Source organism: Trachemys scripta, chromosome 1 (assembly GCF_013100865.1).
Source record: "Trachemys scripta elegans isolate TJP31775 chromosome 1, CAS_Tse_1.0, whole genome shotgun sequence".
NCBI classification, from domain to species: Eukaryota; Metazoa; Chordata; order Testudines; family Emydidae; genus Trachemys; species Trachemys scripta.
In genome coordinates, this window is record NC_048298.1 from 186376090 (window position 1) to 186395617 (window position 19528).

Below are 19528 nucleotides of genomic sequence, written 5' to 3' on the forward strand. Positions count from 1 at the left end.
TTGGCCCAAGGCTTGGAGAGATGAGCTAGCAGTTAGTACACTAGACTAGGATTCAGGCAACTTGGTTCTGTTCCCTGCTCATCCCAGTGGCATAGTATCGCCTAGGCTAACAAGGCCTAGGCCTAGGGCGGCAAATTTATAATAGCATTTTTGTAATCGCAGCATCAGTGATTCTACCATGCATAGGCGCCAACTTTTCCTGGCGCCGGTGGGTGCTTGCCCCTGCCCCTGCCCCGCCCCCATTCCAACCCCTTCCCCAAAGTCCCCACCTCAACCCCGCCCCCTCCCTGCCCCTATTGGATTCCTTCTCCAAATCCCCGCCCCAGCCCCACCTCTTCCCAGAGCGCACCGCGTTTCCCCTCCTCCTCCCTCCCTCCCTTCCAGTGCTTGCTGCCACGAAACAGCTGTTTCACAAAGCCAAGCGCTGGGAGCTAGGGGGAGAAATGGGGACGCGGCACGCTCAGGGGAGGAGGCAGAGTGGAGGTGAGCTGGGGGGGGGAGCGGGAAGCTGCCGGTGGGCGCAGCGCCTGTGATTGCTACCAATGATGGCGTGACGCCATTTAGTAAACGTACTCGCGAGAATTTGTAAAAAAAATAAAACAAGTTCATATGGGGCAGGGTGTGGCAATTATTTCAGGGCCTAGGGGCAGCCAAATCATTAATCCACCACTGGCTCACCCACCGTCTTCTTTCGTGAACTTGGGCAAATTAATCTGTCCAATGCTTCAGTTCCCCACGTATAAAGTGGGAATAGCACTTCCCGACCTCAGAGGGGTGTTTGTAAGGATGATGTCCATTAATAAGAGGTGCTCAAACATAAAAGTTATGGGGACCATAGAGGAATCTAGATCAAATATTTTGGGTTAGGAGAGGGGTTCCTTGTCTTGTTTTTCAGGGACAGATAAGGTGATGAGATGGGTGTAGAACTTCAACCTGAACTACCAGGTACAGGCTAGTTCCAAAGCAGATCTTAGTTAAGAGTGTCTGCAGGTAATGGTCAAATTGCCATAGTGTATAGGGTTTAAAGGTCAGCCGGCACAGATTCATGTCAAAAGCATGTATCTACCTTACACAGATGGTGCATAGGCACATATGAATGTGGGATGCTGTGGGTACTTTAACTCGGGATTTCTATTCTTTTCAACACCCGTAGAACAAGCTCTCCATGTGTTCTACCAGGTGTCATTCTAAAAGGGCAAATTCCACATTATCACTGTTAATAATATACATGGCGTTAAATGTGCCCGAATATGCACTGTGCAAGTTTGTTTTATGGAGGTATAGTGCAAAAAAGGGTTAACAGCCAGATATGACTGTGGCATGCTGGGAGCTGTAGTTTGCCAGCTGTAAGGCTTCCGGTATTTGTAGTTTGTTTCCACTTCCCCTCTGTGTGTAATGGCTGCCTGCTGCAAGGTACTGTATCAATCTGTTTTCTTTGGGAAGGTCTTATTTTTAAAATGAATCCATGACCTAGGGGTTTCTGTAAGAGCTGGACCTTCAGCACAAAATGCAAACCTTAAACAAAGTGAGTTTCAGGTAAAGTTACGTTTCTGGGCCTGATTCCCTGTTGGTTTGCATCTTGTGTTGGCATTGCTGTCAGATCAGAATTGAAACACCTTACACACATGTGCAAGGCAGTTCAAAATTGGGCTCCCTATCTTTTTCTGGGATATGTCCATTTCCCCAATCCATCTCAGCAACTTTATTGGACACTTGTTGGACATTTTGAACCCCACATTTTGTAAGGAACCCCACCCCAGCTCATTAAAATGGTTTGATATGATTTTAAAATTCAGTGAAAGCATATTTGTATGTGACCATCCCCTGCAGTATTGCAACCCAAGCACTGACACAGAGTGCTTGGGTATGAGAACCTGAAAATGAAGTTGGCTATGGACTAGTCAATTTCACTTATGTTTAGTTTCTCTGTCTCAGCTGAGTGAAGTAAATGAACAGCAGAAAGAGAATGAAAATTACTGTGTTGAAAAAATTACTTCAGTTTCCTGAGCTGTGTGTGCAATTCAGGTACAGTGTCGGTGACAGCTGGGAGAGGACTTCCATTGGGAAGTGACTTGTTTGGGGGTGAAGAGTTGAGGGGGAGCAGACGTAGCAGGGCCCAAGTAAAAATGGCAGGGGAAGGCAGCACAATCAAGCAGTGGACGGGTAGGGGACAAGCACTGGGGAGTGGTGGGAAGCTGGTAACTGGCAGCAGGAAAGCCAGGCAGGGTGCTGAGGAATGCAAGGCGAGTGGGAAGCAATGGACATTGGTGGTGGTAAGAGGGAGGCACACAGGTGGAAGTAGCCACAGCAGTCTGGTGGTTGGGCTGGTAGTGAGTGCAGCAGTGGTGGCGCATTGCAGAAACCCCTCTGATCTACAAGCAGTCTGGCATGTGACTAAAATGGTGTGCTGGGACCCCAGGGTTAACAATCTGAGATGCTGCAGGCATTTGTAATATGATTTTAAATCTGTCCCTTTAAATTTCCCTTTGCTACATGTTTAATTTCCAGAGTATGGAGTATGTGAGGCTCTGTCGGAGAGGCTGTTAATACATCTGCTCTCTACAACTCCAGGTATGAAGATCTCAGCGGTACTGTCTATTTCTGTTATTCATTTAACTGACTGCTCTCAACTACACTGGTTTGAACCCAGAGTAACTCCACTGCTCTGCTTGGACCCGTTCTGGGCACCACCACAAATTATACAAACCTGGGCCCATGATCACATGCGCTGTTGGGGTTTTGAGGAATTGTGGCAGTCCAGGTTCAGATCCTCTCCCACCGTGTCACACACCGGCTTTTTGTCTGGGTTTGGAGAGCCATGTTGGGGTATCTTGGTCCCACTCTCAGAGAGCCCAGCCTGACACACAGTGTAGCATCAACAAGTCAAGCCCTGTGATTGTTTCTCTGCCCAATAGCATGCTGTAAAATGTATCGATGGTCTCTTTAAATATGTGAACGAGGGGAAGCTAGCGAGATCAGCAAGATGGGGAGAGATGGCCTGAAGAAGAAAACATGGTTTCTGTCCAAATGGAAGGAAGATACACATTCTTTTAGCACAGGTTATAGTCTGCCATCACCTTACTGTAGGTGCAATCAAATAAATTCTATTTTGCCCTTGTATGGTGCCTTTCGTCTCATAGTGCTTTATACACATTAATTAAGCCTCACAACACCATTGCCAGATAAAACAGTATTATGAGCCCCATTACACTGCTGAGTAAACAAATATTATACCAATAGAATAAAAACTAGCAGGATCTTATTAAGAGGGATAAGGCAAAGATGCCACATTTATTGTAAATATAATGATAAAGCAAAAGATAAAAGTAAACAATGTTGTTTTGACTACTTATTCCTATCACTGCTTATTCCTTATACACACACACACACACACACACACACACACACACACACACACACACACACACACATATATATATTTATTTACACAATCATTCATTTAAGTTCTGTATAGGTGTTATAGTTACCAGCCTAGAAGTTGCTCATGCCAAGTTACTGGCCAGGTATCTTGGTCATGAGGATGGAGCCGAGTCTGTGTCAGGTGCACCTAATGCTCCTGGAGGTTGGCAGCAGAACCAGAGACTCAAAATCCTCAGTCTTGAGAGTCCATTCTTAAAGGAATTAATTCCTATGTTAGTCTATGGGAGCTGTTTTATTCTGCCTTTGCTGGCTCAATCAGCAGATGGCACATTTCTGGGCACATTCCTGGTGACTCCAAACTGTTCAAAGTTTGTGTTTCTCATCCTTCCAGGTGATGGGGTGGATCCCAGTTTACCCTCCAGGGGTTCTGGTGGTCCACTTTACACATTCTTCGGCCGATGGATACTCCCTTTCTAGGCTGGCACCTCCCTAACCATTCATGTATATCAAGCATTTATCAACATGCATTCCATACCTTAACCATATTTTAATTTACTGTCTCCACCACTTTCGGGGTGTGTCTAATTCATTTGAGACTCCCGGCCCTTTAATCACAGAGGGTGGGGGTCTAGGAGCTGTTGCTGTTACAATGAAGTGAAAGTCACTTAATGGCTTATAGTGTTTGTTTACATTGTATCAATTACTTTAAGAACAAAGTCAATTAACTTGTTTGTAAGTTTTACATAGTAATAAAGTATCTTTCACAGGATAGATACAATCAATGGTTTCTACAGACAGTAGCTTACAAAAACAACAAGGAGTCTGGTGGCACCTTAAAGACTAACAGATTTATTTGGGCATAAGCTTTCGTGGGTAAAAACCTCACTTCTTCAGATGCATAGAGTGAAAGTTACAGATGCAGGCATAATATACTGACACGTGGAGAGCAGGGAGTTACTTCGCAAGTGGAGAACCAGTGTGGATGTAGTCCACTCCCAATAATAGATGAGGAGGTGTCAATTCCAGGAGAGGAAAAACTGCTTCTGTAATGAGCCAGCCACTCCCAGTCCCTATTCAAGCCCAAATTAATTGTGTTAAATTTGCAAATTAATTTTAGTTCTGCTGTTTCTCTTTGAAGTCTGTTTCTGAAGTTTTTTTGTTCAATGATAATGACTTTTAAATCTGTAATAGAATGACCAGGGAGATTGAAGTGTTCACTTACTGGCTTTTGTATGTTACCATTCCTGAGGTCCGATTTGTGTCCATTTATTCTTTTGCGGAGGGACTGTCGGGTTTGGCCAATGTACATGGCAGAGGGGCATTGCTGGCACATGATGGCATATATAACATTAGTGGATGTGCAGATGAATGAGCCCTTGATGGTGTGGCTGATGTGGTTGGGTCCTCTGACTCTGATGGTGTCGCCAGAGTAGATATGGGGACAGAGTAGGCAACGAGGTTTGCTACAGGGATTGGTTCCTGGGTTGGTGTTTCTGTGGTGCGGTAGCTTACAAGTTTTAACAGAAGACCCAAAACATTTTTGTACTTGGTGAAACTGTTGAATTTTAAAGTGTGAGGGACAAATTATTGGGGTGTTACTGTCACTTGGGGGAATCACTATTAGTACCTTCTTTAATATCTCTACACAAAGCTATCAGTAGGCCACGGGAGTTTCCCAGACAACATCACATAAGAGGCCTTATTCCCCACTACCTTGCACCTCATCTAGTCATTTACAGCTATGCACAGTTGATGCGAGACTGAGTGAGTAGAGGATTATGGTTTGGGAGGAGAGATAGAGAGAAAGGATGGTCCAGTGGTTAAAACAGCAGCCTAGGCCTTGAGAGCCCTGGGTTCACTTCCCTGCTCTCCACTTTGAGTCATTGTGCCTCAGTTTCCCCATCCATAAAATGGGGATAATGGCACTGCTCTGCCTTACAGAGGTGTTGTGAGGATAAACATGGTAATGATTGTGAGGTGCTACTATGGTGGTGGTCATTTTACGTGCATTTGCACAGGTGTAAATGACTATGTGACGTGCAAGTCAATGGTGAATTGAGCCCTGGAAGTCTGTAGCAATGCTCGAGCAGAGATCAGGTGCTCAGGCGCTCATGTGACGTAACCATAAGATCTCCTCGGAAGTCCTGACTGTGAGTGAAGGTGACCTCCTTTAAACTGAGCTGGGTCCCCTTTCCATGATCCTTGTATTTATATTTTCAGGGGACAAATAACAGCTGAGTGTAGATGTTTTTAAACTCCTATCTTTGCCTTATCTGCCTTTGAAAAAGCAAACATGAAACTTCGATTGTTTATTTGCCTGCCTCCCTTTAAGATAGCATAACCTTGAGAGTACAATGTGTGAGCTTTTTTGTTTTTAAACCAGTGATGTCAATGCTAATACGTTTCTTTTAAAGTATAAAGCAGTCAGTCCTGCCTTTCATACATACACATCCAGGCTTCTTTCTTCTGCCAATATTGACCAGGCCTGGATCAAGATGGGGAAGCAGGATTAAGTGGGGCCACTGGAGGTTGGGGACATCAGAGAGTGGGTATGCAACACAGATATATAAAGGTGGCTTCAAACCAGTTCACAACAGTGAGTAAAGCTGATACTGATACTGAGATGGCAGGAGGTAGGAGTCTGTCTCATGGGCACGCAGTTCCCTGCCCATGGTGAGGTAGTTAAGCACGGCAAGAGCCTTAAGACTTGACTTCTCTATCTTAGTCAGAGGAGGATCAGAAAGGCAGCCATGGTGGGCTTATTCTTATTGTTTGTATAGCTCTGCAAGTGGCTAAGAAGTGGTCCCCATTCTGCAGATCACACAGTCAATCTGTTGTTATACAGATGCTCCCCGACTTACGCAAGCGTTCCGTTCTGGAACGCCTTGTGTAAGTCGAGTTTTGCGTAAGTTGGTAACGTATCTCCGACAATTACGCAAAAAAAAAAAAAGGTGCTTACAGAACTTTTTCCATAAGTCTGGATTTCCGTAAGTTGGGTTTGCGCAACCCGGGGAGCGTCTGTATAAACATCGGACACACATAGGGAAACAGCTCAGGGACAGGCAGAGCATGTGCAGGGAAATCTATTTAAAGTGGAACCCGTGTGTCTGATGTTCTGAAACCACTGGATAAGCAGAGGTGAAAACCAAAATGCAGAATCTCATCCGTGTGCAGCTGCCTTATGGCCACTTGAGGTTCCACAAGCATTCCTCAGCTGGAGATCTCAGCACTAGCAGCAACAGCAAGCACCCTAGGGGATCACTTTCAGCTGTTCTATTGTGTTTGTCAGAGGAGGACTCACGTATAGTGTTTTTTTCAAAATCCAGAAGCATATTTTCACTTCCCCCCAATGATACTAAAGACGAGCAATCGTAGCAGTGGGGATTCGAGCTCTGAGCAGGGCTGGTGGGATTAAAACCGCAGCCTTGGTTTTGGTGGGCTTGTTTTCCTAAAACATCTCATGGGGATACTTCATTTGCACACATGTCATGCTTATTAAAGCAGCCAGCATTGCATTTATAGTTGAACAGCTGCGTCTGGAAGGGGTGGGCCCCCTCCATACAAACAAATGACACCTGTTCCAGGACTGTCAACCTTCAGCTCTGTGTAAGACTCCCAATGGCCGTTGTACCTGTCACTCAACCAGCTACAAAATAATCCGCTCCCTACGAAGTGGTTACTGAATGTTCCGAGAGTATCATAGCAATAGGTTTGGTGTGCTTGTCAGAGCCCCGCAGCTAGGACATGTCAAATGCAGACAAATTGGCTCATTTCTTTCTTTCTTTTTATTTCCTCAGATGAATCCGCCTCCACCAGTTTCTTATAAATCTGACAAACGTTGCTGGGCTTAGACTGTGGTGTGACCCGTGACATCATCAGAGATCCAAGATGGTGGAATTTAATTGGAGGGTGAGGAGACTTTTGTTGTTAAAGCCTGGGGTGGGGGTGGGGGGGTGGTGGTGTTAAAGAGGAGTGTGTTAAGCTAGAGTTGGGAATGTTGTGTTGGAGTGTGTGTCTTTGGTTGGAATAAACGCCATGTTCACGTTTAAGGGGATTTAACCACAGCTCTCTCCCCATGGACTCTGGAGACTTAATATTATATTTCCTACTATATATATATTCAGTGCCTTACAAGTTGACTTTGCTGTGTGCATATGAATAAGGACTTTGCTGTGGGCCTCAGAGTACTATAGGCAGACTCTGTCTTGCTTCTCCATACACACACTCCACATGGCATTTGGCTCTGCTTATCTTACTTTCTGTCTAGTGCCCCTTTCATGGCTGTGCTGTAGCGCAGTTGCTGTGTTGTCTATACCACTCATCCCCATGTTGCTGCACGGTATCCCTGGTATAGATATACCACTTAGCAAGCAGCACACCAGATGCAGTGACTTTCTTGAGTTGTGGCAGCTTTTAATTAAAGCCACGAGCAGCTCATTGGTAAGAAATCACCTGAGGTTACAGCCAACTGGCATTTGGGGCATATGAGAATATTGGCTCTGCTAGTACACCTAGAGATATGCATAAGGGACCCTAACCCCCCTTAGCAGGTGTACAGTGCTCTGTTCTTTCAGGAACAATGAGCTGCCAGAGAGTTGTCATTTACCCTCTATTCTTATCTTCACTTGAGTAACATGGGGGAAGGGGAGGAAAGCAGCTAAATCTTATAGTTTTATTTGGCTTGGAGACTCCTCATCTACATTTGTAAAGCTGTAACTTATCCTCTTTTAAATCCCTCCTTAAAACCTACCCCTGCATTGATTCCTGCCAGTCACTCCTGATTAGCATTGGCTCGGCAATAGGTCAGCTGGGACTTAAATTTTTCTACTCAGTTCTGTTTGCTTGCCCCATACGCCCATATTTATATGTGTGCTTAAAGCTGAGCCTGTGTGTAATCTTTGCAGAATCCTGGCCTTGGTTTGGTTTCCTCTGAAGAATTTAATATTGGTCAATATCAGAGACATTATCAAATATCTTCTATCCTGAATCGAGCAGACATCCTCCCACCCACCTATGCCTGGCTTACATTAGAAAAACAATCCATTTACTGAGGTTTCACTAAAAGGTGCAGAACATAGTTTCCTTTTGTCTGCACTTGCAATTAAGTTCAGCACCCATAGCTAACAACCATTCTAGTGTAGGCAGGGCCCCAGCGAACCCTCCACACCACACTGTGATGGATATTGATCACCTCATTGACTTGTGATGGTGCCTAGAGCTTGGTTAAGAATAAATAACAAATAGTTTATTCTGCAAGTTTTTCTGTGTGCAAATTGTCTGCAAACAGGTCTGTTTTCTCAGATTCAGCCATTACTCAGAATGATTGGCCAGATCGCTTTTGTGACTGATGTGTGGCCTGAAGTTTATTCACAAGCAGCACATTGTGAAATATTCATTATGAAATGTCTGAGCTCTTTTGGCTAGACAGAGATGTCACTGCTACCTGGGGAAGCAACTCAACATAAAAATGGGGGATGAGCCAGTTGGATTTTTTTTTTCATTCAGGACTCTGTATTTTACTCACAGAAAAGCAGTTAACCAAAAAAAAAAAAAAAAAAAAAATCAGTATGAAACATGGGGATTCCACAGATCAGCATTAATTATCCACCCCATGGCAACAAAAACAGCCTTATCCCAGGGAACCTACAACTTCCTGTTTCTGGATCAGCTGCTTTTATGGCCCCTCCCTGGAGCTCTGTGTGGGCCAGAGATGGAATGAACTCAGGGTTATCTGATCTCTGCACCCAGTCGCATGGTGTATTTCTGTGCCCTGAATGGATGAGATACTTTTTTTCAATACGCAGCACACCCTTTTTGCACTTTAATGTCTGCACAGGTATTCACAGAAACCATAGTCATTCCTCCCTCCCCCCCCGCCTCCCCTTGAGAGAGGAATACACATCTCCCCATGTCTGGATGACTGTCTCAACAGATCACCGTTATAGATCAATGTTACACAGAGCCTGGCAGCCACTGCTACATGCCTTCATGATTATGGCTTTCAGTGAACAAGGAAAAGAGCCAATTACAGCCCTCACAACCCCCCAGTATTGGTAGGGTCTGGTCACCATCCAAGACAGTGTCCTTATTTCAGTGTCCTTATTTGTGTGTATATATATCTCCTCAATATATGTTCCGTTCTATATGCATTCGAAGAAGTGGGCTGTAGCCCACGAAAGCTTATGCTCTAATAAATTTGTTAGTCTCTAAGGTGCCACAAGTACTCCTGTTCTTTTTGCTTATTTCAATGGAAGATGGTGTCTGTGATTTGTCAGACATTGGCCTACAGCTCCTAAGCTACAATTCTTGGCTCAGCTCCGGCTGTTTTGGTCTCGTACATGACTACTTTGTGCAATTCTTGTTTTGTTTCCATCCTGCAATTGCAACAAACCAGTACATAAATATCTTGGTCTGGAGCCAGTATTGCCATTGCCTGATTTGCTCATCTTTGATATTATTCTGTAGCTACCTGATGTCAGGTCCAGGTAAGATGGTCATCAGCATGGCTAGCAGGCTCCATGTAGGAGGAGCACATTTGGGCTGTTATGTAACTCAAGCAATGAGGTGCCAGGAGGAGTTTTGATATTTAATAGTTCTAGAGTTATCATCCACCGTAATCCCTCTTTTCCAGCAGATGATTCTGCAGAAACCTGGGGTGAAATCCTGACTCCATTGAAGTCAATGGCAAAACTGAGTACATAAACTTCTAGGAAGGCCAAAAATCTTCAGCACTGCCCAGGAAAGCAACTTTGATCATGCCTAATGTCTGAGACGAGTGTAGGAATCAGGTGAAGCCTCACAATTACCACTCAAAGTTTGCTTTCTGCACATCTCTTGCAACATTCACTTAAAATTTGCCCTTCAAGCAAACCGTCTTGCCGGTAAACTAATTCACGGAAGAGCAAACACAGAAGGAGGCGTGAATACGGACAAAGCAAATTGAGATGAATCGAGTCTGCACCTGAACTCTGATCCACGTGGCCTGAAATTTCCCATGGGAAGACTGCATGCACTGCATTGCCATAGCATGAACAAAGTCTTGAATAATACAGCTTCCATAGGGAAGTTGCATAGTATGCCATAGATGTGCTTTAAATGTCCCAGTTGCTCAAGTGTGGTAGAAACTCTGTTGAAATATATTGTTTTATATTTCAGGTTTTGGAGAATTTTCCACTGCTGATGTACATTTTGGCAGCTAAAACATTAATTCTTTGCTTGGCATTTGCTGGAGTAAAAGTATACCAGAGTAAAAAAATTGAACAAAAAATGAAAAAAGAACGTGAGGCAAAGCTGAAAAAGGAAGCAGAGAAGAAGGAAGACTGAAGAGTCTTACAAGGTATAGAATTACTGGCTCCGTCAGTGTGTGCTACCAGCAGGAGGGCAGTATACCGTTATAGCTCATTAGCATGTTTTGGTTCTGATCTAGTTGGATTCAAGGGTGATCTCGCTCATCACCACTTATCTTGTAGTCAAACAAATATATTTCCAGTGGTACTTCAGCACATGCATGTACACTAAATGGTTCAGTCCTCTAGCACTGACACAATGATCACCAGAAAAGTCACACTGCAGTGCATGACCTTTAACAGATTCTCTTTCTGCTGTGTAAGCTTTTATACCATGCTCAGCGCCTATGGGATCTGAGCAGCAGAAGACAAGTTTAAATTGGGCTCAACACAGGGGTAACTGGGTGAAAATTCTCCAGTCTGTGTTATACATGAGGTCAGGCTACATGATCTAATGGTCCCTTCTGGCCTTTTAAAAAAATCTAAGACTTTAAAGAAAACCCAAATCTCTCACATAGTTTAAGTATGTTACAGGACGAAAGTACTTTAGCTGGAAGAGCAAAACCATATCGCAAGGAGTTCTCTGAGGTGGATATATCATGCAAGGTGAATATATCACTACACAACAAGCTACGCACTTTACTGGTATAAATGGGCCCCATTTTGGGAGCTGTGAGCAGTGGTCGGTGCTTAAAGGTGTTGCAAACCCCTGCCTCTGACTGGCTTGAGAGAGAGCTGAGCGCGCTCAGCATCTGATTGAGCCCATAGCATGGAGAATTATAGTCGTGCCAATATAATGTACACCATCTAGGATGTGGTACCCAGAAGAGTGTTGTCTAGTGATTAGCGCATAAGACTGCAGGGGGATCAAGGGACGGGGTGCTATTCTCTGCTCTGCCACTTGTTTGCTATGTGACTTTGGACAAGTCACTTTCTTGCTCTGTGCCTTAGTTTCTGTATCAGTAAAATGGGGCTAATACGACTTCCATAGCGCTTTACTTCTTTGTAAATGTAAAGGGTTGTTATTAGCAGAACTCCTGTTGCATTTTTAAATTAAGCATCACCCCACGTAAGAAATCAATTTCAAGTTAGGAATTTGAGCCCAAGTCCTGTCACCATTCTTCTTCTTCCGGAACTCCTTCTTGAGTGAATGGGTTATGCATAATAGCTGGAGGCAGACTATGGCCCTAAGAATAAGTTGTTAGCAGGGTCGGCTCCAGGCACCAGCTTAACAAGCAGGTGCTTGGGGCGGCCAAGGGAGAGGGGCGGCACCTGCGGCAATTCGGGGGCGGCAGGTCCTTCACTCCCTCTAGGAGCAAAGGACCTGCTGCTGAACTGCCACCGCCGATCGCGGCTTTTTATTTAATTAATTTATTTATTTGTTGCTTGGGGCGGCAGAAATGCTGGAGCCGGCCCTGGTTGTGAGAATTCAGTGGGTGTCTATATGCCAAGGTGCTTCACCAATTTAGGTGCAGCTTCAGCTGTGATTTTTAAACTGATTTAGTTAACTGGTGCACAAGGCTCCATAGACACTCCTATTTCAGTTTAAACCAGACTTATTGCAGTTTGGCCCAAGCTGATTAGAAACAGGATTAAGGCAAATGGAAATAAACGATTCTTAAACTGAAATAAGAGTTTCCCTACAGGGATTTGCAATGATTTAATTAAACCTGTTCAACTCAACTGGTGCAAGCTGTAGACAAGGCCTAAGGAAAACAGCAAAGGGCAGATAGAAAAGTTTCCATGAGACACATTCATTCAGTATGATTCTGCATGTGAATCAAAACACTAAAATGGCAGCTGTCACTGTAGCAGGCAGGGAGACTCCCTGTGATCCAAATATCCAGTCCACAGCATGGCAGCATCACACCATGCACCACAGGGAGGGTCACTGTTAGCTGAGACAGGAAGATACAGAGGAAAATGTTTTGAATTTCTTCTATGTCTAGTCCTTTGATTTGACGTCTGGGAAGGATTAATTTATGAACTAGAAAGATAGGGAAGAACTATTTTGTTTCTTTATCATGTCTCAAGTATCGGGGGTAGCCGTGTTAGTCTGTATCTACAAAAACAACAAGGAGTCTGGTGGCACCTTAAAGACTAACAGATTTATTTGGGCATAAGCTTTCGTGGGTAAAAACCTCACTTCTTCAGAGGCATAGCTATGCAAATAAATCTGTTAGTCTTTAAGGTGCCACCAGGCTCCTTGTTGTTATCATGTCTCAGTGACTGTTTTATTAAAATTCTAGTAGGCTCGGGATAAGATTTCAAAAATAAATATCCAGGGCTGGTGTTGTGTCGGAGAAGAAGTGTTAAGGAGCCCTCTCCCTCCATTCAAGCCACTGGGACACCACACTAGGGAAGTGTGGGAAAGTCTGGCTGTCACTGTGCCCTGTATTTGCAAGGGAAAATGGTTTCCTGCCTAAGGGCTCTACACTGACCCTCCATTAGCTAGTGTTCAGACTGTGGTCAGTAGCACTCCGCTACTTTTATGACATCAGCAAAACCTACCCTGCCTGTGTCCCGTCACTGGTCCGCCATGAATTTGGGCCAGAAGCATTCTTGGCACAAAGGTTATACCTGCCAGTGTTGGATATTTTCCCCCCAAAAGGCATAATTTGGTCCTGACGCGTTTTGGGTCTGATTTATATTGCCTGTCTTCTTAGACTGTGAACATTGGAGCAGGTCCTCCACTTGGCACTGTACAGCAATGAGAATGTTTTGCGTGTTTAACAAGTAATAAAAATTCTGCTGGAGAGAAAGAGAGGTTAAACCAAAGTAGTTGCATCCCTGCTCATGCCTGGCATCCTGTTTCATATGGAGCCCTTCCCTGATGTTCTCCTCTGAGAGAGTCATGCTGCCATGAAGCATGGGGAGGCCCAGGGCGTAGTGAGGAGATGGGCCTCCACAAGAACACCTTGGCTATCCGAAGGTGTCCCCAAATCCTCAGGATCTCCTCACAGCTATTGGGACACTCATGGATTGGAGGATCAATCTTTTCTTCATTTACATGGGGAATGGTGGCAGTGGGAAGAACCCTCCAACCCAAAGTATGTTCTAACACAGGAACATAAGAATGGCCATACTAGGTCAGACCAATGGTCCTTCTAGTCCAGCTTCTGGCAGTCAGGGGCTTAGGGACACCCAGAGCATGGGCTTTCATCCCTGACCATCTTGGCTAATGGCCATTGATGGACCTATCCTCCATGAACTGAACTTAATTCTTTTTTTGAACGTAGTTATCCTTTTAGCCGTCACTACCTCCCCTGGCCATGAGTTCCTCAGGTTGACTATGTGCTGTGTGAAGAAGTACTTCCAAATGTTAGTTTTAAACTTGCTGTCTATTAATTTCATTGGGTGATGCCTGGTGCTTGTGTTATGTGAAGGGGTAAATAACACTTCCCTATTCACTTTCTCCCCACCGCTTTGTGAAATCCACATAGTGTTAAGGCTGCAGAGCTTTGTGTTCGGCCATGGCTTTCCACATGGGAAGGCTGATTTAGACCAGTAGTTCTCAATCTTTTTGGGCTCAGTGCCCATTTGTAAATGTTTATGGCCTGTCACAACCCAGTAAATACTTTGAGGGTGGAGGTTCTGGGGCAGAGCTGTAACTAGGCATTTTAGTGCCCAGGGCGAGCAAGCATATTTACACCCCCACCAGAGGTGATGTGTGGGGAGGTCATGTGCCTCCCCAGATTTCTTGGTTGCACCTCCCCTCCCCAACCCAGACAGCCTGGGTGGTCTATTGAGGTTCATTGGGGGTGGAAGTGGTGTGCCCTCCCTGAGCCCCGCTGCATGGGATTGACCCCATCAAGCCCTCCCTGGCATCACTGGCCTGAGCCACCCCTGAGGCTTTGCGCTCTGGGCAGCTGCCCCTCTGGCCCTGTCCTGGTTATGATCCTGCCCTGAGGTGGTTTCAGGTGGATCCTGCCCAGCATTCATTCTACAGCTCCTGTGCCGTGGGGCTGACTGGGCTTGGCTCTGGGCATTGCAAACTCCAGGATTGCAGCACCACTCAGGCTTGGCCCTGGCCCCTGACTGAACCAACTTTGTGTGAGTGGAGTTGTGAGCTGGCTCTTGGGGTTGCAGTTCCTCTCACTCAAATTTGGCCTAACCGGACTCCCATAGTCATGACAGCTGGGCCAAACCTGAGTGGCGCTGGGACCCCAGAGGTTGCAATGCCTGAAGCAGGGAGGCGAGCCCAGCCAGCCCTGTGGGATAGGAGACACAGCAGCTGCCATGTGCCCCTTCGAAACATTCTGGCGACCCAATTTGGGAGCCCAACCCATGGGCTGAGAAACCCTGAGTTAGACCATATGTTGTAAGCGTAGCATGCTTTCTGTTCTCACTAATTTAATCATTGTTTTTTCTCTGCAGATTTCCTGACATTTCCTGCTCATGTGGATACCTTTCCCGGGAGGGTGAAGACTTCCCTTAGATTGAACGATGTGTCAAAGAAATAAACCGTCCCCGAGCAGCATTCACTTAAACTGCATATTGACTTTTTAAACGTGTAATAAGAATATCCATCCTCTCTTTATTCAATAAAGGTTCCTCAGTAGGAGCGGCCTGGATCTCTGCTTACCAGAAATGCTGCACTTAAGGCAGGTGCCGTAAAAGAGGCTGTTTTTAAAATCAGCTGTGAAGTGCAGAAAGACAATCACTTCTAATGAGGAAATCCATCACAGGTGCTACAAGCTGGTGGTGCTTGCAGGAGGCAGATAATAGAAAGTCCCAGACTCTCCTTGCTCCTTTCTCAAGGCAACCAGCACCAGCTGCAGAGGAGAGTATAGGACAGGCCTAGTCCCTCCCCTGGACCCAGAAGAACCAATCCAGGGTGTAAGCTATTAGGGACAACATCTGTGTGTCTTCCTAGATCTACCCTACATGCAGCGCCTAGTGCACACAGTGCTGTACTGTAAAAGTAATAGCACAAATCAAACCATAACTCTTAAAACTCAGCAATTTCTGCCCTTTTGAGGAGCTGGAGGTTTCGCTTGCATTATTTTGCTACACAGAGAACACTTTAAGAGATGCCAATAGTTACAGCTGCCTCGGTATTTCCATTATAAAGGGTCATTTGTCAATGGCTTATAACTTCTCAAAGTTTCACCCTTGTGTCTGAAATTTGAGGGAAAAATCAGGCCTGTGGCTCTGAGGTCACAATTCGGGCCTCCGTATGGTGCAAGAGGTGAACAAACAGTGGCTCACTGCCGCCCTCTTTCTGTGACTGCCCATTGTTGTATCTGATGAAATTAAACAAGCAATTCTAGCTCTTGGAGACTGTGTAGATATTGTGGGCATTGATTTGTTTATCGCTCATGTAACTGAGGTGCAGCTCTGGGGTGGGTTTCAGTAGCACAGAATTACATAGGCTACTAGTAAGGGTGATGACTTTTTATAAAAACCTAGCAGTCGAGCTAGCTATCTCCATGATAGTCGCTGACAATCCACGTTTTGTAAAACTTATACATCTACCGGGGACAGAAACTGAGAAGGTGTGGAAAGGTGAAAGCGTCTGTGGTGGTACAGGACTCCTGCGTCTTGCATTGTGAGTCTCCAACAGTTTTCAGCTGACAGGCCTGTCTGTGGAATATTTATGTACTGCCTAGGGCCATCATGTGGCAACCATAGTGAATTACAACAGTTTCCATATCTGCCTCTGGATCATGTGCATGTATGAACATGGCATGTCGTCTCCTTTAATGACTCCACTGCATTCAGTTCCATTCTGCTACACTGTCTGGGGAAAAAGCACACATAGAAGATATTTAATCAAACTGTAAAGCCCAACCCTTCAGAGAAAGCACGTGAAAGCCCACTGGCTTCAAGAAGACATCATGCTTTGTCAGGTAATGACTGAATGTATCAGAGCTGATATGCCAACATATTTGGGCCATATCTCCATGATCTTTAGAGTCCTGTAGCTAAAATGATCCCCATCCTAGGAAGTGGCATACATGGTTACAGTCCAAGAGCAGATTTTTAAACACCGTTAGGATAGCAATCATTTGACTGTGTTGGAGTCTGGGCCTCTACGCTGAACCATGATTATATAACAATGGCACGTCCTCCCTCAAAACAGCTGCGCCCTGTGCAGAGTCAGCAAAACATGGGCCTACTTTAAAAAAAAAATAAAAAGGAAGAAACTTGCTTACTGCACAAAGCAACTGAGGCTGGTGTTAGAATTTGTGGGGCCCCAACCTGCCAATGGGGAAAGGAGGACAATAAAACAAAGGCAGCACTACCTCCTCATCCTGTCCCGTGGCTGGAGGGGGTGAGGAAGCCAGGGGGAGTTGCTGTTTCCCTCTCTCTACCTCTGATTCTGCTGCCAGAGCAGGAGACCCTGCATGCGTGCTCTGTAACTCAAAGGCTGGCCACTTGCATTCCTTGTGCTTTAGCTCCGCCCTGAAATTAAGCAATCCAACCATAACCAAACATGCAGTACCTTAGCAAAAGGATGGCGTGGGTGTGTGTTCGTGTTCCCAGAAATGTCAGAAGCATGCTGGTGTCTGCACTACAGAAACAAACTGGTTTTCAAGTCTTAATGGATCATGGTTTTAAAGAGCTTCTCCACAACCATGAGGGCTAGAAAGTTACTTTTTCAAGAAAGCTGAGAGTCTCGTATAGTCACAGGACTCCAGCAGCTGGGGCTTTAAGAAAAACACCAAGTATTGTGAGACTAATGATAAAAATCAGCAACATTGTGCATTATGGACTGCTTGAATAGAGTAGGTATGGCTTGACCCAGCAATGCCACACTGGGTTTTTTTATTTAATACTTTGCTTTTTTTTAATACAAAGGGAAAGTGAAGAAAAAGGGTTCCAGCTGGAACTGCATCAGACATGTTCAATAAAGAGAATGTAATTACCCACTCTGGAATTTGGCCTGAACAATGGTGTTAACAGCCTGGTTTTGGTGTCATTGATTTTTTTTTAAAACCTTGAGTGGTTAGGGCCTCAGCTTTAGGTTTCTTCTGAAAAGCAGTGTCCCTTAATATTGTAGCAAGTTACATCTTCTCTGGCCACGATACTCAGGGATGGGACATTGCACTTCCAAGAGGTTTCTGGTGTTTACACTTATTTAGAAGGAGAATATGCAGCTAAAATGCCATATCGCCAGAAAAATCGAAGGCTCACACTTCCATGGCTGATTCTTGTCTACCAGGGGATTGGTTCAATAATACAGCTAATGTAGAGCACCAGACTGGGATTTGGGAGTCCTGGGTGCTGTTCCTAGTCCTGCTGAAGTCATTCAGGTGCTTCAATATCTTTGAGGATCTTTGCCTCAGCTTCCCCATCTGTAAAACAAGGATAAATGATACTGATCACTTTGAAATCTATTGATGAAAAGTGCTATACAAGAACTAGGTATTATTACTTCCAGCAACAAGTGAGTATTTCTTATAAGTTCCCCCGTCCAAGTAGTGAGCAGCCCTACTTAGTTTATGAGAGCAGAATCCAAGGGATGTGGCCATGTTTTTCTCAATATACCATATATACTCGTTCATTAGCCTGTTCGTTTATAAGCTGACCCCCCCCCGCCAAGATAGTTAGGTAAAAATAGCAAAAACTGTATGACCCTTTCATAAGCCGACCCTATATTTCAGGGATTGGCAAACTTTGACTCCTGGCCCGCAGGACCGGCTCTAGGCACCAGTGTTCCAAGCATGTGCGTGAGGCGCAAAAAGCCGGGAGCCAGCCCTGAGCGGAGGTGAGCTGTGGTGGTGGGGGGCATGGGGAGGGCCGCAGGAAGTAACCTGGGGAGGGGCAGAGGAACCGCCCCCCCACCGTCACAGCTCACCTCCGCTCTGCCTGCTCCCCTGAGCGCACCACTCCGCTTCTCCCCCCTCCCTCCCAGGCTTGTTGCGCGAATCAGCTGTTTTGCGGCAAGCCTGGGAGGGAGGGGGAGAAGCAGAGCGGCGGCAGTGCGCTCAGGGGAGCAGGCGGAGCGGAGGTGAGCTGCAGTGGTGGAGGGCGCGGGCAGGGCCGCAGGAAGTAACTCTGGGGGGGGGGCAAGGAACCGCCCTCCCCCAGCTCACCACCGCCTCCTACCCCAAGCGTGCCACCGCTCTGCTTCTCCCCCCTCCCAAAATGCGGCGCGCCCGGGGGAGGAGGCGGGGCTGGGGATTTGGGGAAGGGGTTGGAATGGGGCGGGGAAGGGGCGGAGTTGGAGCGGGGCTGGGGGGGGGGGGGACAGGAAAATTTTTTTGCTTGGCGCGGCAAAAATCTTGGAGCTGGCCCTGCTGGCCCTTTAGGGTAAGCCTCTAGCGGGCCTGGATGTTTTGTTTATCTGGAGCGTTCACAGGCACGGAGCCCCTCAGCTCCCAGTGTCCGTGCTTTGCCGTTCCCAGCCAATGGGAGCTGCGGGAAGTGGCGTGCCAAACCGTGGCCACAGGGAGCCGAGGGGCTCCATGACTGCAGATGCTCCAGGTAAACAAAACAACAATGTATTAGATATTCAATGCAATGATTCCATAGAGTTTAAAATCATCAAATTTTGGTGTAGACCCGTCTATAAGATGACCCCCGCTCTTTGATGCGTCACTTTTTTACCAAAAATATTCAGCTTATGAACGAGTATATACGGTAGATATCCAATAGCAAAATCTAACTCTTTTACATGAATAGTTTGCAGTTGTCAGAGTATTCATACTCCATAAAGCTAGAAACCTTATAGGGCATTTTATGAAAAGTTTTTGTGGCACCTTAGAGACTAACAAATTTATTAGAGCATAAGCTTTCGTGGACTACAGCCCACTTCTTCGGATGCATTCCATTCTATATGCATCCGAAGAAGTGGGCTGTAGTCCACGAAAGCTTATGCTCTAATAAATTTGTTAGTCTCTAAGGTGCCACAA

At 45.7% G+C, this 19528-nt stretch overlaps 1 protein-coding gene across 3 annotated transcripts; it reads left to right on the forward strand.

The window, feature by feature from the left end:
• The first annotated feature begins 1350 nt into the window (after positions 1–1350).
• Positions 1351–15235, forward strand: SMIM11A (small integral membrane protein 11A). Of its 3 annotated transcripts, none has more exons than XM_034752407.1 (5): positions 1351–1413; positions 2509–2588; positions 7179–7290; positions 10537–10717; positions 15045–15235. In XM_034752407.1, exons 3-4 carry the CDS (start codon positions 7270–7272, stop codon positions 10702–10704), a joined length of 189 nt encoding a protein of 62 aa, XP_034608298.1. In that variant the 5' UTR covers positions 1351–1413; positions 2509–2588; positions 7179–7269; the 3' UTR covers positions 10705–10717; positions 15045–15235. The 3 variants fall into 3 exon arrangements, with proteins under 3 accessions (XP_034608298.1, XP_034608288.1, XP_034608304.1); XM_034752397.1 differs by having other exon boundaries at positions 2509–2571; XM_034752413.1 differs by lacking the exons at positions 1351–1413; positions 2509–2588 and adding an exon at positions 5823–5930.
• The last annotated feature ends 4293 nt before the right edge of the window (positions 15236–19528 follow it).